This window comes from Perca fluviatilis, chromosome 9 (genome assembly GCF_010015445.1).
Source record: "Perca fluviatilis chromosome 9, GENO_Pfluv_1.0, whole genome shotgun sequence".
In the NCBI taxonomy this organism is placed as follows: domain Eukaryota; kingdom Metazoa; phylum Chordata; class Actinopteri; order Perciformes; family Percidae; genus Perca; species Perca fluviatilis.
In genome coordinates, this window is record NC_053120.1 from 40,180,195 (window position 1) to 40,203,287 (window position 23,093).

At 42.4% G+C, this 23,093-nt stretch overlaps 1 protein-coding gene across 4 annotated transcripts in view; it reads left to right on the top strand.

Annotated features, from left to right (window-relative positions):
• The window catches only part of herc2 (HECT and RLD domain containing E3 ubiquitin protein ligase 2), a 57,806-nt gene extending 40,762 nt beyond the window's left edge, over positions 1–17,044 (top strand). For 2 of the 4 annotated variants that reach the window (XM_039810362.1, XM_039810366.1), the window contains exons 66-91: positions 194–380; positions 958–1,101; positions 1,638–1,829; positions 1,925–2,078; positions 2,198–2,305; positions 2,394–2,531; positions 2,763–2,921; positions 3,020–3,138; positions 3,856–3,981; positions 4,082–4,237; positions 4,348–4,662; positions 4,814–5,028; positions 5,179–5,356; positions 5,610–5,771; positions 6,125–6,216; positions 6,322–6,461; positions 6,710–6,897; positions 7,666–7,863; positions 7,978–8,061; positions 9,425–9,566; positions 9,883–10,077; positions 10,343–10,455; positions 13,925–14,115; positions 14,208–14,313; positions 14,477–14,689; positions 16,100–16,372. In XM_039810362.1, the coding sequence (XP_039666296.1) occupies positions 194–380; positions 958–1,101; positions 1,638–1,829; positions 1,925–2,078; positions 2,198–2,305; positions 2,394–2,531; positions 2,763–2,921; positions 3,020–3,138; positions 3,856–3,981; positions 4,082–4,237; positions 4,348–4,662; positions 4,814–5,028; positions 5,179–5,356; positions 5,610–5,771; positions 6,125–6,216; positions 6,322–6,461; positions 6,710–6,897; positions 7,666–7,863; positions 7,978–8,061; positions 9,425–9,566; positions 9,883–10,077; positions 10,343–10,455; positions 13,925–14,115; positions 14,208–14,313; positions 14,477–14,689; positions 16,100–16,372 (4,288 nt within the window). Of the gene's footprint in view, positions 1–193; positions 381–957; positions 1,102–1,637; positions 1,830–1,924; positions 2,079–2,197; positions 2,306–2,393; positions 2,532–2,762; positions 2,922–3,019; positions 3,139–3,855; positions 3,982–4,081; positions 4,238–4,347; positions 4,663–4,813; positions 5,029–5,178; positions 5,357–5,609; positions 5,772–6,124; positions 6,217–6,321; positions 6,462–6,709; positions 6,898–7,665; positions 7,864–7,977; positions 8,062–9,424; positions 9,567–9,882; positions 10,078–10,342; positions 10,456–13,924; positions 14,116–14,207; positions 14,314–14,476; positions 14,690–16,099 lie in introns of all 4 variants that reach the window. The other 2 variants (XM_039810363.1, XM_039810364.1) reach the window with 2 other exon arrangements.
• Positions 17,045–23,093: the final 6,049 nt, after the last annotated feature.

A 23,093-nucleotide genomic window follows, 5' to 3' on the forward strand; every position in this document is an offset into this window, starting at 1 on the left:
TGTAGGATCAGGATCGCCGGTTAACATCTTATTTTCAAACTAGAGATGATAGACGCCCTGCTGAGGCATTAATTCTGAACAGGAGGAGATAAAAGTGTGTATGACCTCTAAACACCTTCCTCAGCTGACTGGCACTGGTAATTGTCATTGGTCGGTATAACTGTTGACAGGATGTGTTGTGTGTTTCCCCCAGGGATGCAGTGGTCGGTGCTCTGATGCCAGCCAGCATGATTCTGCCAGCAGAGTGTCCTTCCAGCTCACCCGTTCCCCCATCAGACTCCTCATCCTCATCCAGCGTGAGTGATGAAGAAGGTCCTCCCGTCCTGCCTGAAACTGAGGAACGAGTCAGCCCTAATCCCTGGCAAGACAAGAAGGGAGAGGTGAGGATCATAGTGACTTTAATTTACAAACGCCAACCGTGGCTCTGAAAAACATAATGTGTAATAAAAGTCAGTTAAGGTGTTCCTATGCTATTCAGTTTTTTTCTCTCCCATAAAAGCACTGCCTCAACGGCATTTTGTGCGGATTTATGTAAAACCATATTTACCAGTTGTGCAGATACAACCATCAGCAAACTATATTTGTTTCCAACTTGGAAACACCAAAAACTCTCACAGGGCTTTGATCATAATTACAACTCTTAAGTTTTCTACCACAACTTCTTCTCCATTTTCATTCTGGGTCTTTTAGTTTTAACCCTTAAGATTTCCTGGTTGTTTTGGTTATTATTTGATATTCCCGCTATTGAGAATTAATACAGGCTATAATACAATCACTATAGCACTCAATATTAAAATGATATTAAAGTTTAAACTAGAAGGGCACTCTGAGAGAGCAGACCCCTGCCAAGGCCGAACGAAAGTGTAAGTTTCTTAATGTGATGTACTTTATTTAGAAATTTAGAAAATAATTGAATTGTGTGAACCCTACCATGTGTATTTTTGTGTGTGTGAGTAGGCTCCCTCATCAGAAGATGCCGTCACCCCATCATCAGCTATCACTCCCTCTGCTTCTGGCGCCTCCTCGCGTCCTTTCATCCCCGTCACCGATGACCCCGGAGCAGCCAGCATCATAGCTGAAACCATGACTAAGACAAAAGAGGTTAGTCTGTCTAACTGAGCATACATGTTTGTTTTGTGTATATATATATATATATATATCCATATATATATATATATATATCCAAATATATATATATATATATATATATCCATATATATATATATATATATATATATATATATATATATATATATATATATATCCATTTGTATTGTGATTTTCATTTATTGCAATTCTAGAAGTATTGCGATTCGACACTATTGAGTATTGCGATTTTCTTTTTCTTTAACAAAAACAAAAGTTGCGTAATACACTTCTAGAGACAATAAATAAATAAATAAACTAAATAAATAAAATAATAAACTAATTATTTTCTAAAGAGAATGCACATCACATGCCAGTTACTCAGTCTGACATTTATTTCATTTGTAAAGCAGCACATAACATGGATTTTCTGCATGTACTTCACACTACATTGTGCTGAAAACAGTCGCTGTGATGCAGTCGCCGTAAGCGCTGTAATTAAGTCACATGTAGCTAACTCAGCCATTTTCTTGTGTTATGTCTATCTTCAGGACTCTGAGAACCAGAGTAAAGTGGTTGGTCCAGAGCCTCAGTACCTCGATGAGTTCACGAGTCTGCTTGTGCCTGATGATACACGTGTAATGGTGGACGTGCTCAAACTGGCGGTGTCTTGTCGCTCTGGGGAGAAGGGCAAGGAGGTGCTGTCCGCTGTGCTGTCTGGCATGGGTACAGCTTATCCACAGGTGATTTACTGCATGCTCTTATTGATTCCATGAAGGCCTTGTGATTCATAGGATGTTGGTAACATCTGACACCTTCGGGTCTCCGGTGTGTGCAGGTTGCTGATATGCTGCTGGAGTTGTGTGTCACCGAGTTAGAGGATGTTGCCACAGACTCACAGAGTGGCCGTCTGTCGTCCCAGCCAGTTGTTGTGGAGAGCAGCCATCCGTACACAGATGACACCTCTACCAGTGGTACTGTGAAGATCCCAGGTAAAAAAGGGGAAAAAGAGGCACTCTTTATTTTATACTTTAGTTTGACATTGGGTAAATGTTTTTACCTAGAGCAACATTCTTCAGAATGATGCTTGAGATCTTGATTTGTTTTGTAGGTGCTGAGGGTCTGAGGATAGAGTTTGACCGACAATGTTCAACTGAGCGACGCCACGATCCGTTGACGATCATGGATGGAGCCAATAGGATTGTCTCTGTCAGATCAGGTAATGAGAGGAAGAAGACCGTAAAGCTATATAGTTATTGAGTGTGTGCCAATGAATTAAAAATGAATGTGGTGGCATGCTGGGTGAGTTTCAGGTCGGGAGTGGTCTGACTGGTCCAGTGAGTTAAGGATCCCAGGAGATGAACTCAAATGGAAATTCACCAGTGATGGCTCTGTCAACGGCTGGGGCTGGCGCTTCACTGTCTACCCCATCATGCCTGCTGCTGGTGAGCCCCATCCAACACTTACAACAAAATGCTGCTGACACTAGTTTTGTCCCCAGATGTTAAACTAAACCGAGTGACCAGTAAAAGAAACCTCTCTGTATATTGGCATTAATAAACCTCTCACACACAATTCATATGTCATTTGACAGGGTATGTTTCTGAAATCGTACTATAATTGAACCACTGCACTAGCACATACACAGACTGAGCCTTTTTTGTGTCTTTCCTCAGGCCCTAAAGACTTGCTGTCTGATCGCTGTATCTTGTCCTGCCCCTCCATGGACTTGGTCACCTGTCTGCTGGACTTCAGGCTCAGCTTTGCCTCCAACAGGAGCATTGTGCCTCGCCTAGCTGCTTCCCTTGCTGCCTGTGCCCAGCTTAGTGCACTAGGTACAGTATGATTGTCCTGATCCACCATGCAATGGCTTTACCATAGACATAATGTTAGAAGTAAAATACATATTCATGTTGCATTTAATTTCGTCCAGCTGCTGGACACAGGATGTGGGCTCTGCAGAGACTACGAAAGCTTCTGACCACAGAGTACGGTCAGTCCATCAACATAAACAGGCTGCTGGGTGACAGTGAGGGCGAAGCTCGCTCTATGGTGAGTACAGTGTGAACACACAGATGAAAAATACTTGCTAAACAGCCTAACTGAAATATTAATATTATTAATTTTATATAATTATTACCACATTATATGGGAAACGTATTGCAGTAATGGATTGCTGATTGGAACATGGCTGTTATTATACCATTTGGTTTCACAATGTTGAACAAATTTCACCCATGTGTGTCACTTTTCAGTGTTTATTTCATATATGGTCACTTACTGTGTACAAGCAGATATATTTAGGTCATTAATCAATTTAGTTTTGCTATGGTACCTGAATTTGTTTTTGTTGTAATTTATGTGTGTAGTTGAGAGGGATGCTACACACAAATATTACAACGAAAACAAATTCAGGTACCATAGCAAAACTAAATTGGCTACGCAATGGCATCGCTCTTTTCCATTGTTATTCTGTTCTTTATTTTTATTTTCTTGATGTTAACATGATTTGTTCCATTGATTATATATTTTTTCCCATAATGGTACCTTTTTGTTATATACTGTATTTGCTTTCCACTCTCTTAGCTAACTTCTCCGTCCTTCACCTCACATGCCATGTTGTATTATGCTTTGTGGAATTCTTGGCGAACTGTAACAATGACAAAAATGAACAAAAACAGGGATTTTTAATGGAGCCCCTTATTTAGTGAAAGGGGGTCTGTATTTTTTTATAATGATGAAATTGACTGATGATCTATTTTCTTTTAGAGTTTCACCGGCAGTGCGCTGGCTGCTCTAGTCAAAGGGCTACCAGAGGCTCTGCAGAGGCAATATGAGTACGAGGACCCCATTGTCAGGGGAGGAAAGCAGCTGCTTCATAGTCCATTTTTCAAGGTTTGCTCACAGTTTTTTCCCTACCAACACAATGGCACCATAGGTTGAGAGTGTATTGGACTTTTATAGACCAAGGCTAATTTTTTAACATTTTGTTCAGGTCTTGGTTGCTCTTGCCTGCGATCTTGAGCTGGATACTTTACCCTGCTGTGCAGAGACCCATAAGTGGGCCTGGTTCCGCCGATACTGCACCGCCTCCAGAGTGGCTGTAGCTCTAGACAAGAGAACCTCTCTACCAAGAGCTTTCCTGGATGAGGTGAGTGTGCCAGGCTGTGCTGTCTGTGCTAGCCTTCACTTTTTTTCGTCACACATTGACATGAGAATGTTCTTAATCCGTTTTCCATCATTATTCCTGTCCCTTTGAAGGTTACAAAGAAAATTTGTGAGCTTATGGCCGATCATGAAAGCATGAATGGCCTCCATGAGAGTCACGACTTGTTCAAACGCGAGCACGACGAGCAGCTAGTACAGTGGATGAACCGACGACCAGACGACTGGACCCTCTCTGCTGGGGGGAGCGGCACCATCTACGGCTGGGGCCACAACCACAGAGGTCAGCTGGGGGGCATTGAGGGGGCAAAGGTCAAAGTGCCCACTCCCACTGAAGCCCTCGCCACACTGCGGCCGGTGCAGCTTATCGGCGGGGAGCAGACTCTGTTTGCTGTCACTGCTGATGGAAAGGTCTGTCTCCTTTTATCACAAGCTACAGTTTTTAAATCAACCTGTGTAGGCTGCACACTGCAACAAGTATTGATCAACAGTGTCGATCTGATTACTTCAAGGAAAATGTAATATATTGTCATACTAATATATATTTTGTCTTGATCCTCAGCTGTACGCAACAGGATATGGAGCTGGGGGCAGATTGGGTATCGGAGGCACAGAGTCTGTGTCCACCCCCACTCTGCTGGAGTCCATCCAACATGTCTTCATTAGGAAAGTGGCTGTAAACTCTGGAGGGAAGCACTGCCTGGCGCTGTCCTCTGAGGGAGAAGTCTACTCATGGGGAGAGGCAGAGGATGGAAAACTTGGCCATGGGAACAGAAGGTCGAGATTGAATCAAAGATAACCTCTTCTGTTTGCATCTTTCATTATCAGTTCAAAACATACACAATGTCAATATAGATCATGCAACTGCAAGAATTGATGGTATAAGGTTGTGTTTTTTATAGTAACAATGACTCCTCTTGACTTTAGCCCCTGTGACCGTCCTCGTGTAATTGAGTCTCTGAGGGGAGTGGAAGTGGTGGATATCGCAGCCGGAGGGGCCCACAGCGCCTGCATCACTGCCAGTGGAGAGCTCTTCACCTGGGGCAAGGGTCGCTACGGACGACTGGGCCATGGAGACAGCGAGGACCAGCTCAAACCCAAGCTAGTCAGTGATTATTTAGCTCAGTTTCTCACGCAACTCAAAATACTGTGCTGTATACATATAGCGAGTGCACTGCAAGTTTTGTCAGTACACTGAAAAGGCTCGAAAATACCTGTCAACCCAAAGTGTTTCAGCGACATTTATGTCTCTGTGTTTGGACAGGAATCAAACCAGTTACTCTGCCTCACTCTGACAAGGTTTCCAAGACAATCTTGGTGGGCTAAAGCTGATGTTTGTGTCTGTGTGGTTTATCCAGGTGGATGCACTACAGGGTCACAGGGTCATTGATGTAGCCTGCGGCAGTGGGGACGCCCAGACACTGTGTCTAACGGACGATGACATGGTCTGGTCCTGGGGAGACGGGGACTACGGCAAATTGGGCCGGGGAGGCAGTGACGGCTGCAAAATCCCAATGAAGGTAAGACCATTTACACAGCAGTGTGCACTGGAGCATCACTTTATTCTTGCATTTTTTTTTTTCACCTTAGTTAATTTATACAGGAAGGGACCACAGTATGTTTAATGCTACATGCTAAGCAAACAAGTGTTAAAAGCTTTAAAAAAAAGATTTTTAATTTATTAATTTACATTTCTATTTGTACATCTCTTAGATTCGTCCCATTCTGTTTCAGTGGAACAGAAGGGGGTTTTGTTTTTAAATGGATGATCTTATTGCATATACAAACACATAACATGGCATAATCAAAGAGATCAGAGGTGTTTTTGATAATGGTCCATCAAATGATTAACAAATTAATTTCTTTATTTCAGATTGACTCTCTCACTGGCCTCGGGGTGGTCAAAGTGGAATGTGGCTCTCAGTTTTCTGTGGCTCTTACTAAGCCTGGGGCAGTGTACACATGGTACGTACAGCACAGAGTAGAGGATCTTTCATGGCCTCTTGTTTCACTGTTGTTGTTAGAGATGGCTCAGTTGTGTATACTATATGTATATCATCATGTTATTAGGGGGAAAGGGGACTATCATCGGCTGGGCCATGGCTCTGACGACCACGTTCGACGGCCCCGACAGGTTCAGGGGCTACAAGGAAAGAAAGTCATCGCCATCGCCACAGGGTCACTGCACTGTGTGTGCTGCACAGAGGATGGTAGGAGTGGCCATTTTATGCATAATCTTCCTATTTATATACACTACCAGTCAAAAGTTTGGACACACTTTCTCATACAAGTGAATGGGAAAGTGTGTCTAAACCTTTGACTGGTAAATGTATTTGTCAGTTTATTGTACAAATCTCTTTGCCATCTTGCCAGTTGGTATCTTTGAGTCCCAACAGTTTAGCTAAATTGGGTTGGATTGCAGCTTCACAGAAAGGCTTTGTTGTTGTGTTTGGCTCAGGAGAAGTGTACACATGGGGTGACAATGATGAGGGCCAACTTGGAGACGGGACCACTAATGCCATCCAGAGGCCACGGCTGGTGGCTGCACTGCAGGGCAAGAAGATCAACAGGGTGGCCTGTGGGTCTGCTCACACCCTCGCCTGGTCAACCAGCAAACCCACCAACGCTGGGAAACTGCCCGCACAGGTACTGTACTTGTTTTGAAAAGAACTTTAAGGGAAACTTTGCCGATTTACAATTAACTTTCCATCATAATAATGTTGGTAGTATGAACTATGTTAAACTTTCCTAGATTTTACCAGTGCCCAGATCTTCATACTCACATGCCAGCAAAACGTTTGCTGGCTCTTATGGCTGTTGATGGAACTACAGATTGTATTTCTACTTACGGACACAAAGAGTATAGCAGTGGGTCAAGAGAGCGAGAGCTGCCACTCTCTCTCCCTCACTCAAACTCAGATTACAGGCCGAACTCAGATTAAACTGTAAAACTAGACAGTGCTGATCAAATATAAACCAAGATTCTGTTACTGAATTGTCTATTTCTTGCCTAAAATGTTTTCTGAAACATATTTTAGCTTACCATTTAACTGTAATACGAGATAATTTGTTACCACCCAGCCACCATATTGATTCTGTGACATGCTTGCATTATGTCACCCACCAGCAGGGGTTTTCTATCTTTTCAGCAAAATTAAATACCACACCCCCCCTGTTAAACAAAACAATGTTTGTTTGACAGCCAAGTTTTATGAAAAGACCCTCTCTCCAGTAGTAAAATACTTCTTTAAACTGTCATTCTTTATATATTGGAAAATTACTTCTCTGTCCGTATGTTCCATTAGAGGGCAGTAATGCGTTGCAGACATAAGCATTATTAAAACAAAGTCACTTGCAGACCTTCAAATGCCCATCATGCTGTCAATATCTGACGGTCTATGTGGTGTGTTAAAGGTTCCCATGGAGTACAACCACCTGCAGGAAATCCCCATCATGGCTCTGAGGAACAGGCTGCTGCTGCTGCATCACATTTCCGAGCTCTTCTGCCCGTGTATACCAATGTTTGACCTGGAGGGTCGACTGGGTCAGACAGGCCACGGACCCTCAGTGGGCTTCGACACACTCAGGGGCATCCTCATCTCCCAGGGCAAGGTGAGATAGCATACTTTTTTTAATTTATTTTTTTTAATGAAAAATAATGTCTTCTCGGCACAAAAAGTAATTTTTTTGTCTGGTGAAACAATTTGTGTTGTTGTCTGTGAATAGGAAGCAGCTTTCAGGAAGGTGGTTCAAGCCACAATGGTGAGGGACAGACAGCATGGACCTGTGGTGGAGCTCAACAGGATACAGGTACCGTAGGAAATGCAAACAACACACATTTTAAAGGGCAACTACCTTTTTTTTTTTTTTTTTACCTGGACCCTTTTTATTTCTATGTTTTTTGTGTCTAAGTGACTGATGGGAACAACAATCTTTGAAATTGGTCCAGTATTAAGAGAGATCGCTGCAGTCTGACAACATTATGGAAAGGATTTCTAAGGAGGTCGAGCTTTCTGTTAAAGAGTTTTTTAAACATAACATCCGCGAAATTGCGTTAGCTAAACCCCTCAGACTCATTTTAGCATCGTGAAATACACTTCATTCAAAGTCACAGAACCAAAATAAAACTATGAAAAGTAATTTTGGGTCGCATTTCCACTTTTCCAACCATCACAACTCTAGTTTTGGTTGAAATGAACACATAGTTTACAGATTTATATGTGAAAATACGTTGGCTCTATACACGCTAAAAGTATTGCTTTTTTAAATGGAGTCTGGTGGCTTTAGCGCTAGCGACTTCAGAGCTGTTTCTGGTTAAACAGAAAGGTCTCAAAGAGGTTTTAAAGGTCTATCGCTGTAGGGATCCTTTCCATAATGTTGTAAGGTACTTAGAATATTAATCTGAGTCTGTCAGCGGAAAAATTAGCACTTTTGTGAAGGTAAATAAAAGATGGACAATTGTCCTATTAACTTACATTACAGCTTGTTTCACCGCTGCCGACTGCAGCGATCTCGCTCAATACTGGACCAATGTCAAAGGTTGTTCCCATCAGTCACTTAGACACAAAAACATAGGAAAACAGGGTTCCAGGTTGAAAAAAACGGTAGTTAACCTTTAACAACTGCCTGCTCATAATCTGTTTCACAATCACTTTTATCTTCAAGTCTCTACTCACTCTTATGGTGGGTTCAGACCGAGGCAGAGTGATTATTAGTGTGAGTTTGATCGCCAGATTATAATAGGATCATTTGTGTTCAATCGTGTTTTATGCGCTACTTGTGTTACCCGCTGGTGTAGAGCTGTAGGCACCAACAAAATTTATTTTTCGTCATCATATGGCCGAAATAAACACGACTGCCACTTTTGTCTTTCATAAGTGTGTGTGTGTGAGAGACTGTGTCTGTGTGTCTTTCTGTCTGTGATCTGTGCCCCATACCTGTCTGCAGAGGTTCCTGGACTAAGTTTTAGACTTTACTCCACATAGTCTCCGTTCAGGCCACTGCCTTTCCACACAAGCAGCCCCCCTCCATGTAGCTCCGGTTGTATATGCAGAGAGCTGTCATATTCAGGAATTCATGCTCATCAGTACATCCTCTCTAGCTAGAAGGAAGTTATTAAGCACAGAACAGAAACAAATCAAACCTTAATCTCTTTTTCTTCTTCACTCTGCAGGTGAAGCGTTCCCGTAGCAAAGGAGGCCTGGCAGGTCCCGACGGAACCAAGTCTGTATTTGGTCAGATGTGTGCCAAAATGAGTTCGTTCAGCCCAGACAGCCTGCTGCTCCCTCACCGAGTGTGGAAGGTCAAATTTGTGGGTAGGTGTTAACACTGTCATGTCCACCCCTTGCCCAAATGTCTCTGACGTGTTATTCTTTAAAAGGAAATTAACAGGGGCGACCTCTAGCTCACCCAGTAAGAGCGTGCACCCCATGTAGGCTGAGTCCTTTGCAGCGGCCCGGGTTCGAGTCCGACCTGCGGCCCTTTACTGCGTGTCGTCCCCCATCTCTCTTCCACTGTCACAATCAATCAAATAAAGGGAAAAGCCCCACAAAAAATAATAATAAAAAAAAAAACAGGGCTATGTGTATTTCCTCACCCTGGACGTTTTAAATAGTCGTTTTTGTTTCTCAGGGGAGTCTGTGGACGACTGCGGCGGAGGCTACAGCGAGTCAATTGCCGAAATGTGCGAGGAGCTGCAGAATGCCCTGACTCCACTGCTCATCGTCACCCCCAACGGTCGCGACGAGTCGGGCGCCAACAGGGACTGTTTCCTCCTAAACCCCGCAGCCAAGTCCACTCTTCACATGAGCATGTTCCGCTTCCTAGGTATAATCCAGTTAATCTCCCAGTTGCGTCTTCTGGGGTGTTAATCCTAGATAAACAAAAGAAAATATGTATGTTTATTTTAAAATGTGCAAATGCTTCATGTGCATTTTTGCTGATAAAACACCTGGCCTGAATTGTTGAGCATGCTTCATTTATTCTAGATATTTCAGCTTTTTTTTGCTGCACACATTATGCACAGAACAGTGTTAGACGATTGTTCTTTGTTGATCTGTGAGTAATGTGCTCTGCCTTGCTGTGTCTGCAGGAGTGCTCCTGGGCATTGCAATCCGGACTGGAAGCCCTCTTAGTCTGAATCTGGCTGAGCCAGTATGGAAACAGCTGGCTGGCATGAACCTGACCATTGCTGACCTCAGTGAGGTATGTACACAGCCTTGCTCCTCTGTACACAATGGCGCCCCCAGTGTGTATGTCGTACACACTGATGATGATTGAATGAGTGAGTGTAACTTTTCAAACAATGGGCCTCATGCAAAAACCACTCTTAACTACAAACTGTTTATAAGTGATTTAGACATTAGACCTATTGGTCAACAAGATCCATCTGGCTTACGTCACTGTGTTCAGAAATTTGAAGTTTGCTTTATGTATATCGGTTTTTAAGTTGTACCACATGTGCATGACAGTTCATAGAAGAAGAAAATAATCTAGTGTGTGTCTTTTTATTCAAGTGTTAATTTGATGATAAATGACTTAGAAAAACTAATCAACTACTGAGAGGTTTAGCTTTTTTTTGGTATATTTTGGCATAGCGACAGTTTAGTAGTTCCAACAGCTTACTCCGGGTCCTCATGCTCTCTGTCCAGGGGAGCATCCTCTGTTACACCTATGACGGTCACACTGTTATGTGGATGATATGCAACTGTATATCCTGATAAAGCCTGGTACCATCGATGTGTCTTGCCTTACTTGTTCCTGCAGCTTACTAACTCCAAACTGGAGATCATTATAATTCCCCCTCCTGGCCCCAGCACTTGCATTATTAACAATTTCTCGTCTTGTCTGGTTGCCTTATTTAATGATGTTAAGCCTGTAATCTAGGTACCTTTTTATAACTACAAGCTTTCTTTCAATTCTCAGGTTACTTACTTGTTTTGTTTTGTTCAACTGAAACAGATCAGATCCTTTCATTGCTTTTGCAAGATGTTTTTTTAGCTGCTAACTTCATGTTGAATCATCACGTCTTTATTCTTGTTACAATGCTGCTGCTGCTGCTCTGATGACACGTCAGTGGGGGAGTATCGGGGACTTCTATAAAACTAGTGACACTACTAAATCATTTATATTTTCATCTGCTGATTTCTTACAGCAGGACTTGAAGCTCTGCAGTATGATATTCTTCTCTTTACACCTGAAAGGAATTTGTGAATAAAATTTTCCCACAAACAGAGTGGAGCAGATATCCTCATGCAGTAATTTAGGGGTGTCAGTTATGCTAATGAACTAGTCTATATCGACAACGTTTCATTTACGGGATAGTTCACGTGCCGCTGGAGGTTCCACCAGATGTCCCTCATTTTCGGCCGGATGTCCGTCACCTTCCGCTTTCTTTGTGTTGACATTCTAAACTCCGGTCGATTCGAGAAACATCCTCCGAGCTAAAACTGACAATCAAACAAATTTTTGACAATTTTTTTTTTTGTAAAGTTCTCATCACATTCTTGACAGCCATTTTAATTCCAGAGCTTCCCTCCCTACGTACACATTTTCCACCAAAACAAGTTCCTTCCTGAGGCTATTTAGCAGAGGCACCATGGCGCCGTCCCGCGCTTAGCGATGCCCAAGACGATTGTGATTGATTTAAAGAAATGCCAATATACCAGAGCACGTTTTCTCCTACTCTGGAATGTTGTGTGGACTAGCCAGACAGGTATGGCAATGCGAGACTACTAATGAACTAATCTCACACGTACTCATGAAGAGGTGGCATTCATCAGTTGGAAATTAGCGAATTGTGCAGTTATGAGTTTGTTCTGTACCCTCTAAGTCCCATGCACTTCTTTTTTCTCTAGCTTAACTACCATCTCCGCCACCATCTATGAGAAGGAATGCATCTCTTTGTCAGACATTATATAACAGTTCAAGCCTTTGTGATCTGCATTATAACCTGCAAAAAGAACACATTCCTATACATTCCTCCTCAGATTAAACCTTAAGCCTATCAGCTGCCTGCTACACTGAGTTCTGCAGAGAGAAACTTTACTGTAAGCTCATACTGTACCTGCTCTTCAGAAAGGTTCAAATCTATATTCATTTTAGTAAAGGAAGTCATGAGCCACAATCTCAGCTTTTGTTTAAGATATGGCCACTCACACTGCCCTCACGTTGTGATCATGAGCTCCTGAACCATCATTGAGAGAATACTGGAGTGGGAAAAAAGGCCTTTTTCCTTCACAAAGCTGTTCTTGTTTTGCGGTTTTGCCCTTAAGGTATTAGAAAGGTTAGATGGGAAATGAATCCAGCATAAGACGCAAAACGGAGTAGATAGCTGTGGAGCTCCTAGGAATCGTGTTGTGAGCATGAGGGCACGAGTGCACTCACATGTAAGTGCATATTTACATGTGAGTGCACTCATGCCCTTGTGCACACAGCGAAGAATGCATACTCGATGTGAAATGATGGGTTATTAAACGACAAATGGTTGTGTTTGGTAGTAACGTGTTACCCAGTAATGTATTACTGTAATATTATTACTTTCCCCACTAACGAGTAGTGTAAGGAATTACAAGTTCCAAAACAATAATTACATCAGAGGTATTACCATACCATAATGTGATTTGCTTTTTTTTCTAGGTAGCTTTCTTATATGACCATGTGACGTGTACGCTTGTTGTAATTTAGAGCACGACTAGTCTCGTAGTCTAGTATGGACTACGTTACATTTCCAGGATAGTTAGGTTCAGCCGGATGTCCGTCCCCTTCCTCTTCCTTTGTGTTGGCGTTCTAACCTCCGGTGGATTTGTGAGGACTATGGTTAACTGCTCCTCAGATCTCTGCAGGGTAAATCCAGACAGCTAGCTAGACTATCTGTCCAGTCTGAGTTTTGTGTTGCACGACTGAAACTGCCATTGAACATACACATGTTCCACCAAAACCAGTTCCTTCTCGAGACTATTTTGCAACGGCACCGTCTAAGCGCCGCCCAAGACGATTGTGATTGGTTTAAAGAAATGCCAATAAACCAGAGCACGTTTTTCTCCCATCCTGGAATGCTGTGTGGACTAGCCAATCCCTCCTCCGCAGAGCTGTGGAGGAAGGTCTGGCAGTGCGAGACTAGTGCGCAGCAGGTCAGGGCCAGGTCACGTCACGTTGGCTACTAGCCAAAAGGCTAGATAAAGGATGATGGAGAGAGGAATACTTTCAACAGCTGGAAGTATCGTCATATACAGTAAAGGCTTTAATCCGAGTGGGACCATCGATGACATCCAACATGTCACTGTGAGCAGAGCGGAGCAGCGCCCCTCTCCTCTCTTGCTGTGTGCACGCAGGCAGAGCGAGTAACTATGGTTATGGGAATCTGTGTTGTCTGCAAAAAACCTAATGTGCAATAGTCTTTGTAACATAACTGCCTGAATGCAGAATGTTAGAAGTTCTGCAGTTCGGCTGACTGTTGACTCCTCCGTGAGGTTCATTATTGTTCCAATAACGTCATTGAGTTCTAAAGGAGCTGGCTAAACAGGTTGTTACTTTTGATACTTAGTAATAAGTATAGTAATATTACTTTTTTAAGGAGTAATAAGGAAAAGTAACGTATTACCCTTCCTAAGTAACTTGCCCAACACTGCAAATGGCTGTGATATTAAGTGGTGATGTGCTCTGTACCTCCCAGGTTGATAAGGATTTTATCCCTGGCTTGATGTACATCCGGGACAACGAGGCCACAGCGGATGAGTTCGAAGCCATGACCCTGCCCTTCACCGTGCCCAACGCCAGCGGCCAGGACATCCAGCTCAGCTCCAAGTTCTCCCACATCACCCTGGAGAACCGTGCAGAATATGTCCGCCTGGCAATTAACTACAGGTGAGAGACCCGCTGAATGAAGAAAAGCGTATACTTCACAATTTGTGTTTGTGTTTACCTTTTTCTGTTTTGATTTTTAAACCACCCTCCAGGCTCCACGAGTTCGACGAGCAGGTCTCTGCTGTGCGCGAGGGAATGGCTCGAGTAGTTCCCGTTCCCTTGTTGTCGCTTTTCACCGGTTACGAACTGGAAACAATGGTTAGTGAGAGCAGTTTTAGGGTTGGGAAATTGCCTGTATCCTCCACCTGTGTGCTGGTTTGACCGTACATTTTTCCATGTATTTATTTATTTGGCCCGTGAAGCACTTTGTGACTCTGTCTGTGCCATATGAATAAACTTTACTTATATACTTACTTACTAGGTGTGTGGAAGCCCGGACATCCCTCTCCACCTGCTGAAGTCAGTGGCCACTTATAAGGGAGTGGAGCCGACATCTTCGCTCATCCAGTGGTTCTGGGAAGTGATGGAGTCCTTCTCCAACACAGAGAGGTCTCTTTTCCTGAGGTTTGTCTGGGGTCGCACACGTCTCCCGCGCACCATTGCTGACTTCCGTGGGCGGGATTTTGTTGTGCAGGTAAGAAGTGAAGATCTGACTGCAGGTCTTGGAAAAAAAGTCTTAAAAAGCACTAAATTTTGTTCCTTAAAAAAGCCTAAAGCGTGATTTATGCTTCTGCGTAAAATCTACACCGTTGCTACGTACAGACCCTACGCCGTAGCCTGATGTGCACCTCTCGAAAAATATAACCACATGTCGCGGCGACCCACGTTGCTTGGCCGTGGCTTGGTAGCGTTGCATTTCCCGCGACTCATTTCCTGGTTCTCCTTAAAACAACTTGTTTATCTCCTCCATAAACAACATGAAATCAAGGAGAGGGTTAACTTCTCCTGCCCCAGATTTCCAACCGTGGTCAGAAAAAACGGGAGACTCTTTGTTTCTCTCACTAGGACTCTAGAGTCCTAGTGCTACTCGCTCCAAAGCTAATTGGCGTCACTCTCTGACTCTACCACACACACACACACACACACACACACACACACATACATGTCAGCCCTGCTAAGAGATCGACGCACACGCCAATGCACAAGTATAAACTTCAGGCCACTTATGTATGGCATGGAGCCTCCACACAACCATAAATCGAGCTTAAGAAGGTATTAAAAAGTCTTTAATATTTTCTCTGGCCTGCTGGGCAGTAATATTAGTTGTAAAATGTTTTGATATCCGATTGCGTACACCTATAATCTAAAAATGGAATAGTTTTGACAGTGGATTGTGCGTGCAGGAGGCTGTTTAATCCTCTTTTCCGTCAGCACCATCAGACCTATAGCAAATGCTTCCACTTCTGCTAGATACAGTAGCTAGCACGTTCATTGTCTCATAATGGGCAAGTGTCCATTTTAGCAAGAATCTAAATTAGATTTAATCACAAATAAATGAGATGTATCATTTTTAAATGGTTACTGGTCATACTTGCATACTTTGGCTGGTAATAGTTATACTACAATCCGTTCCCCCATTGGCAGTACAAATCGATTAATACGTGTAAAAAGTTACTCCTAGAACCCTTAATGCAGTAGTACAGTATAAATCCTAGGGATGCACCGAATCCAGGATTCGGCTTCTGATTTTGCCGAATATCGGGCTTTTTGACGGGGTTCGGTTTCTTGAAGGCCATCCAAGTCCAGCTACATGTTCAATTTGCAATACCGAATTGTGCCGAAAATACACAACGCCGCCGCTGTTAAAACAGCAGCCAAAATGCAGCAACTTCAGGTACGGCAAAGGAAGGACAGTCACTGTTTACTTCATTAATGTGTTTACTGTGGTAATGGAGGATGGGAGGAGGATTCGGCAGAATCTTAACCAGTGGATTCAGGATTCGGCCAATCCCCAAAAATCTGGATTCGGTGCATCCCTAGTATAAATCCAGCTTTATATTGACGTGATTGGAAGACTTAAGAACATCATCTTCTCTGTCCCTAGGTGCTGGATAAGTACAACCCCCCAGACCACTTCCTGCCAGAGTCCTACACATGTTTCTTCCTGCTGAAGCTGCCCAGGTACTCGTGTAAACAGGTACTGGAGGAGAAACTGAAATACGCCATTCACTTCTGCAAGTCTATCGACACCGACGACTACGCGCGCATCGCCCTGTCTGGGGAGCCCGCCGCTGACGACAGCAGCGAAGACTCAGACAACGAGGACGCCGACTCCTTTGCTTCGGACTCCACCCAGGACTACTTAACAGGACACTGAACTCCGACCATTATAGATAGGACAAGTCAAGGAAGAGCTGCCACAGAGAGACTGCTTTAATCTCACCTATTAATACACACATTCATACAGGCATTCTACTAAGACACAAACGTCTGTGGGGGGAAAATGTGCAATGAGCTTTTTAAAGCATTAAGATAAAGAGAGGAACAAACGCAGGTTCGCTCAAATTTAGTTTCTTTAAAATAAAGTGGGGTGATCAGCTGCACATGTCATTGTTGTCTTACATCGAAATAATGTATATTGTTACAGTTAGAAAAAGGCTCCAGCCTAGCACTGTGGTAGATTTCTCCCTCTGGTTTGTGTGAATTACCTGTCCCTAGATTGTATATAGAAATTGATGTATAACAAAACAGTAGTATTACTTTTTGTTTCTTGGTTAACAGCCATGTTTCTTTATAAAAAAAAAAAAAAAAACATTTTTAACTTGAAAAAGTCAGTGTTTCCCACTCGGCTCATGTCAGTCAGAGCCCACTGAAGGGTCATTTTAAGATTACCGTATTTACCCCTCCCTCCACCATGTTTGTGCACTGTCTCCTTAAAGAATGTATATAATATGATTGTGCCATGTATTCACAGAAGGTCTCATTCCTGCATAATAAATGTTAATACATTTCTGTTAATAAATTCAAATGAAAAAATACTGAAGCCTGATGGAACTTGTCTGTCTCTGTGTGTGTGGAAATGTTCTAAAATAATAAGCAAAGCAGTTGCATAAAAATGTCAAGGCTTATGCACAAATCCTTTCAATAAAAATATTTGAAATGTAATGCTCTTTAGTCCAGCTAGGCAAGAGCTGGATCTGAAAGGTTTTTGGAAGAACAAGTGTGACACAAATTGATACAAGCAGTGTTTCTAATCATTTCAAAATAACATCTATATCTCGGATTTTTGTGCTTCATAACTCTTTATCAGACGTTGTAGTCTGGATCAAGGTTATTGTGTAAATGTAATGAGTTTGGAAAGGGTTAATATGCTCATTTCCTCATAAAGCCATCGTATTTAATTTTTACGATCTAGGTCAGAGGTTTATTTGGGTTGTGTTCCCTCTTTTCACCAGGCGGAGCTTTAGCCGAAATTAAATCAGATTTTCTTTTTTTGATTTCTTTAAGAATCCCTTTTAATAAATGGTACAAAGGTTGTAGCAGAATGGAGGTGGAGTGTATTGATGTTGGACATCACTGTTGACCCTGTAGCTGGATGGGATTAAAGAAATCCCCCATGATTACCTCTGTACAGTGTGTTGTCAGCAGTGCTGGAGCATTATGATGGGCTGCACCTCCCTCACGTGCTGTGAAAAAAAAGGTGATGTGATGTAGGAGATCTTAAGACTCACTCATGCACAGGCGTCACTCACTACACATTCCTCATAGTGTCTTGGGCTGTAGTAAACTCCCTCGTGTGTGTGTGTGTGTGTGTGTGTGTGTGTGTGTGTGTGTGTGTGTGTGTGTGTGTGTGTGTGTGTGTGTCCAATTTGCCACTTAAATTCACGTGTAGTTCAAAGGCATGAGAAAAAAACGGTCTGGTTTATGAAGGCTTGTTCTGGCTTAAACATCATTAGCATTCTTTGTAGACTTAGTGCTTTTCCCCCCAGTAATAATCACAAAGTACATTATGCTGGGGGGAGTCAGGTGCTTTGCAATACAGTCAGGGAGGGAGGGGAGTGGAGACGAGGAATGAACGGCCTCCTTCATCTATGGTTATTGGTTACATAGTCTGTTACTTAACCTGGTCAGCAACCACACAGAACAAAATGTTAATAGATGTGTTCTTATTGCATTATTATGCATATTCATACTATTGTAACCTACTTATTATATTTTGTAATCACTTTTACAGATTTCTATCCATTGCTTATGAGCCTGTGCACTGTAATTCAGAACTTTGCTCCTATAAAGGCCCTGAAAAAAATGTTTTCTCAGTCAGCTTCTTACTATGAAAGATGCATGAATGCTCTGCCAAAGTTAGAACATGTGTTTGGTTTATTTCACATCACATGAGACTCTTATCAGTGGTTTGAAGTAGGCGTGGCTCAGTTGGAAGAAGGAACTAATAACAGCGTCTCAACGCACATACAGTATGGGCATGTGAGTGGTAGACATATAAAGATACACTGCTTTCCAGGAAGGGAGGTTTCCAGCAATTTAAAGTGTGCATTTCATGGGATATAAAAAAAGGCAACAGTTCCACTTTAAGAAACTACTGATATCCTAAAATGTTGTTGTAAATATGCAGAATGGGAGTTTAAAAATATTTAGTTCATATAGTACAATACATAGCATATTATATGGAGAGATGACGTGTCATATTACACAGCAGAAACGTGTAGAGTTAATGTAGTTAATAAACCCATTATGCAGATTTTAATATATACCTGAAATATTATTGTTTCTATGCATATATGCATAAACACTGCACTGAAATACTCCAATAATCTTTAATATGCGCCTCATATTTTTGACATTTACTGCATTATTATAACAATTAAAAACAACAGAATCAGTGTAAGTTATGAAGCCTGTATTGCTGACAGTATTAGTTATAACATGATGTTAAGCTGTTTAACATGTCGATAGAGAGAAGGCAGCTCTGTGGGGCTGCAGCAGCTTGTGACTGCATGTGAGAGGTAGACAAAGGAGCGGGATGGTCCTGTGTCTGCAAGAAGCTTTTCTCTTTCTATTTATGCCGGCCCTGTATTCATTCCGGGAAAAGCAGAGTAGGCTTTGAGTGGTATGGGAAATGAGCAGAGATGCCACAAGTCTTTTAACTAGAGTCCAAGTCAAGTCTCACGTCTTTTAATTAGAGTCCAAGTCAAGTCTCAAGTCTCTGAGCTAGAGTCCAAGTCAAGTCTCTGAGCTAGTGTCCAAGTCAAGTCTCTAGTCTCTGAGCTAGAGTCCAAGTCAAGTCTCTGAGCTAGAGTCCAAGTCAAGTCTCTAGTCTCTGAGCTAGAGTCCAAGTCAAGTCTCTGAGCTAGAGTCCAAGTCATGTCTCTATGCTAGAGTCCAAGTCAAGTCTCTGAGCTAGAGTCCAAGTCATGTCTCTATGCTAGAGTCCAAGTCATGTCTCTATGCTAGAGTCCAAGTCAAGTCTCTGAGCTAGAGTCCAAGTCAAGTCTCTGAGCTAGAGTCCAAGTCATGTCTCTATGCTAGAGTCCAAGTCAAGTCTCTGAGCTAGAGTCCAAGTCAAGTCTCTCGTGGTTATAATGAGCGTTATATAACCTGCTGCGTTCCATCCGGGCATCTTAGAACACTATAGCTAGATATAATCCCATCTACCGAACAGGTCGTAGCTAAAGCAAGAAGCAAGCTAACATTAGGTGGCTAATGCTGAGCTAAACATGTTTGCTAACCTATTAGGGTGCATTTTCAGGCGCCTGATAAAATGAGCCATAATTATTTATCTTGATACCACATATTTTGCAGCCAGCCCTTCTTTTGTTTGGGCCTTGTTGTATGAAGTTTTTAAAGCCAAATCTTCTGATGAATGGAAAAAAACAGTGTCATTAGCATTGTCAATGTGAGTATGTTAGCCATGATGTTAGCTCAAGCAGCCTCATAGAGCTGCTGCATAGCATGAGAAATCATTAAGAAACTTCCCATGCTATCAAATCAAACAGCATTTCTCTCCTTAATGGATATCCAATTAGTTTACAGTGAGGAACCAGGCAGCTCCATGCACCCCTAAAGGATCCGAGGATCATGGCTGCAAGACCTCAGCCCAAATTCTTGCCAGCACCACCACAGCTACTGGAAAGCTTCAACTATTGACCCAAGGCCTGTGCATTTTATGTTTTTAAGGGGCTGTCGCAGGCCAGGAGCCAGGCTGAAGTGACTTAGCGGGCTGTTAGAAATTGCGAGGGGACAATATTCTTCATAAAGTAAAACTCAGCCTAACTTTGGAGCCGTATTGACCCCGCTTTCCAAAAAGCTACCCTGCCATGGTTGGTACCAATGGCTTTCTTACATTGTCTAGTTTCAAATATACCAATATATTTTACTGTAGCCTAAATATGAGCCGGCTTCAGCCTCTGAAAGACAGCATGCTATGTCTGCAGACCGTTGGATCGTTCTTAGGTAAACAGAGGAGGCTAAGCCCCCTTAAGACCCCTTGTGGCGCTGTGACTGAGTCAGGACCAAATTAGGGGTTAACAACTTCTTAAATCAGGTTTCTTAAGAAAGATCAGCAGCAGCATAACCCCATCACAGCTCTGCAAGTTTCTTAATTAGACTTGATATTTTTCATCAGCTTTAGTTTGAGCCCTCGGCGTCAGGTTTTTGGTTAAAGATGGCTTTCTTCATGCTGTAGCCTGGGCTAAATGTATGCTCCGTTCTGTGGTGGAATTTCCAGCTTACAATCTCATGCTATGTATGTTGAGACAGTGGTACCCCAGGTGTCATTCAGGCAGAGTAGTACTTCAACTCTGTCTCCATAGATGACGGGAGACGTAACAGCTGTATGATAAGACTGTGCTGCCTCAAGAGCTCCCATTGAGGAAGTAAACACATAACACATTCTGTCTCTGCTGAGGTATTTTGGTTAAGCATGTATTCACGGCGCCCACGTCATCTTTGTTAACATTGAAGGTTAAGCTTAACTTAACGCCTCCTGCATGAGTTTAAATAGCCTACAACTTCAGGAAGACAGGAACTTCAGATAATTGTGGCAGCACGATATGATAACACACCGTGGTTAAACTATAGTACTTGTCTAAATGTTCTCCTCAATTGAGATTCCATTGAATGCTTCTGTGTAAGTCATCAAAGTCTCCCGAACCTTCTTCACATATGTGAAACGAGTTGTGCTGCTGAGTTTTTCCTTAACACGTGCCTTGCTTTGGTCCAGACTGAAATGTTTCAACATCTATTGGATGGATTGCAATGAACAGACATTCATGATTCCAAGATGATACATCCTAAAGACTTTTGTGATCCCCTGATGTTTCCTCTTGCGCTAACATGAGGTTGACCTTTTTAGTTTGGAGGGAAATATCTCAACAGGAATGGATTGCTATGAAGTTTTGTACCGCTCACCTCAGGATGAATTAGGTGATTCCTCTGACTTTTCTTCTAGCGACACCATCATACTTTGCTGATGAACACATACCTGCAGTTCATTGCAGACTGTTTCTTCACTAGGAATATTCCCATGAAAATTGTAGATAGTTAATTATGTGGATTGTCTATTCAGCTCCATTCGTATTAAGTACTGATTCTGAAAAGAAATGTTGAATTTTAAGTGATTTTTTAAAATGCTCTAAGCATCACAAATGAAATTCCATTCATCCACAAACCTACAAAACCAGGAGAAACAAACTCATACTATCTGGATGGATAGATAGATATAGTTATTGAGAAACTTGTCATTTTAGTACTAATTTAGGTGAACTTACCATGCTGCAACATTTGAGGGAGAAAAATAATTAAGTCTCTATGAGATATGAAGTCCAACAACACAAATAATACAGATATGTGTTGTTGAAAAATGTGTTTGGGTCCATGTATTGCTTGTTCTGCTTTGTGATGGTTATTTGACAAGAGGCAGTGTGACGATCTTTTGTCTGCCGTTTGTTTTTTGATCCAGCACCGGTTTTCTCTTTGTGTATCACGATTGTTTGGTGGTTTGTATCCTATCGTCTAGTGGCTTGACCTCCGTCAGTGGGTTCTGAAAGCAGTTCTCTCTGAGAACAAAGTGACACAAAGCAGGGCTCAGTTCACAAAGTTCTATAAGTTCAATGAGACCAACAAGAATATATAGGCTAGATGTTCTAACCGTCGCTCCATTCACTTGGATGACGTGAGAGTAGATGGATGAGAAAGAGGCTGCTTAGAAAAGGTTCAACTGGTTCAAGGTAGGTCCATGCAGAAACATCTTCAGGATGAAAAACAGTGTTAACAATTTATGATACAAATGTATGATGCAAATTAAAACAGATGAGAGAGGCTTTGTTCAGAGTTTTGCAACATATACAACAGTAACCAAGTAGATGTCCACCTGTTTCCCCTAAGGGTTATAAACACACCTCAGGACAGTGATGGTTTCCGTCCTGTGTCGTGACTTTGTTGGTGCGTGTATGAGATTAAAAACATTCAGCAGAGAGTAACTCATTGATCCAGGAGTCCGTAGTGACACTAGTTATCGTCATCCAAAGCCCCCCCAGCTCACTCTCCTTTCTCCTTGCTGTACATGTGATTACTCTGTTCTCTCTACTATATCTCACATCAGCCCACAAGACCAGTGTGCAGCCTCCCCTCAGGACATTCTTCTCTACGTAGCGTTCATCTATCTGTTGTCCCAGGCAACAGTGACTTTAGACCAGGTGACCCCATCCGTTCAATAGGAAACATTGTCTTCCATGATTTCTGAGAATGGAGAGGGAAGATGCTGAAATTCCACAGACTATAAGCACTTGGCCACAGAGATCGTTTTGGAAAGGAGCGTTAATGGGAATATATTATTGTCACTGATTTTGTTCAGCTCACTGGATAGATACTTTTCATAGAGGGGAGGTTTTAATGGTGGGAGTTTCTAATTACTTAGGTCCTGTTAGTCTGGTTCACTGGCTTTTTACTCATGGATGGCAGGGAATCCTAATCTGCTCAGTTTCCCTGGGTCATAGGCACATGTATTAAAAGACTAAATTACAGATACACTCCCTGAGTTTGTTATAGCACCCCTTTGGGGTGGAGATGTGTTAACATTCAGA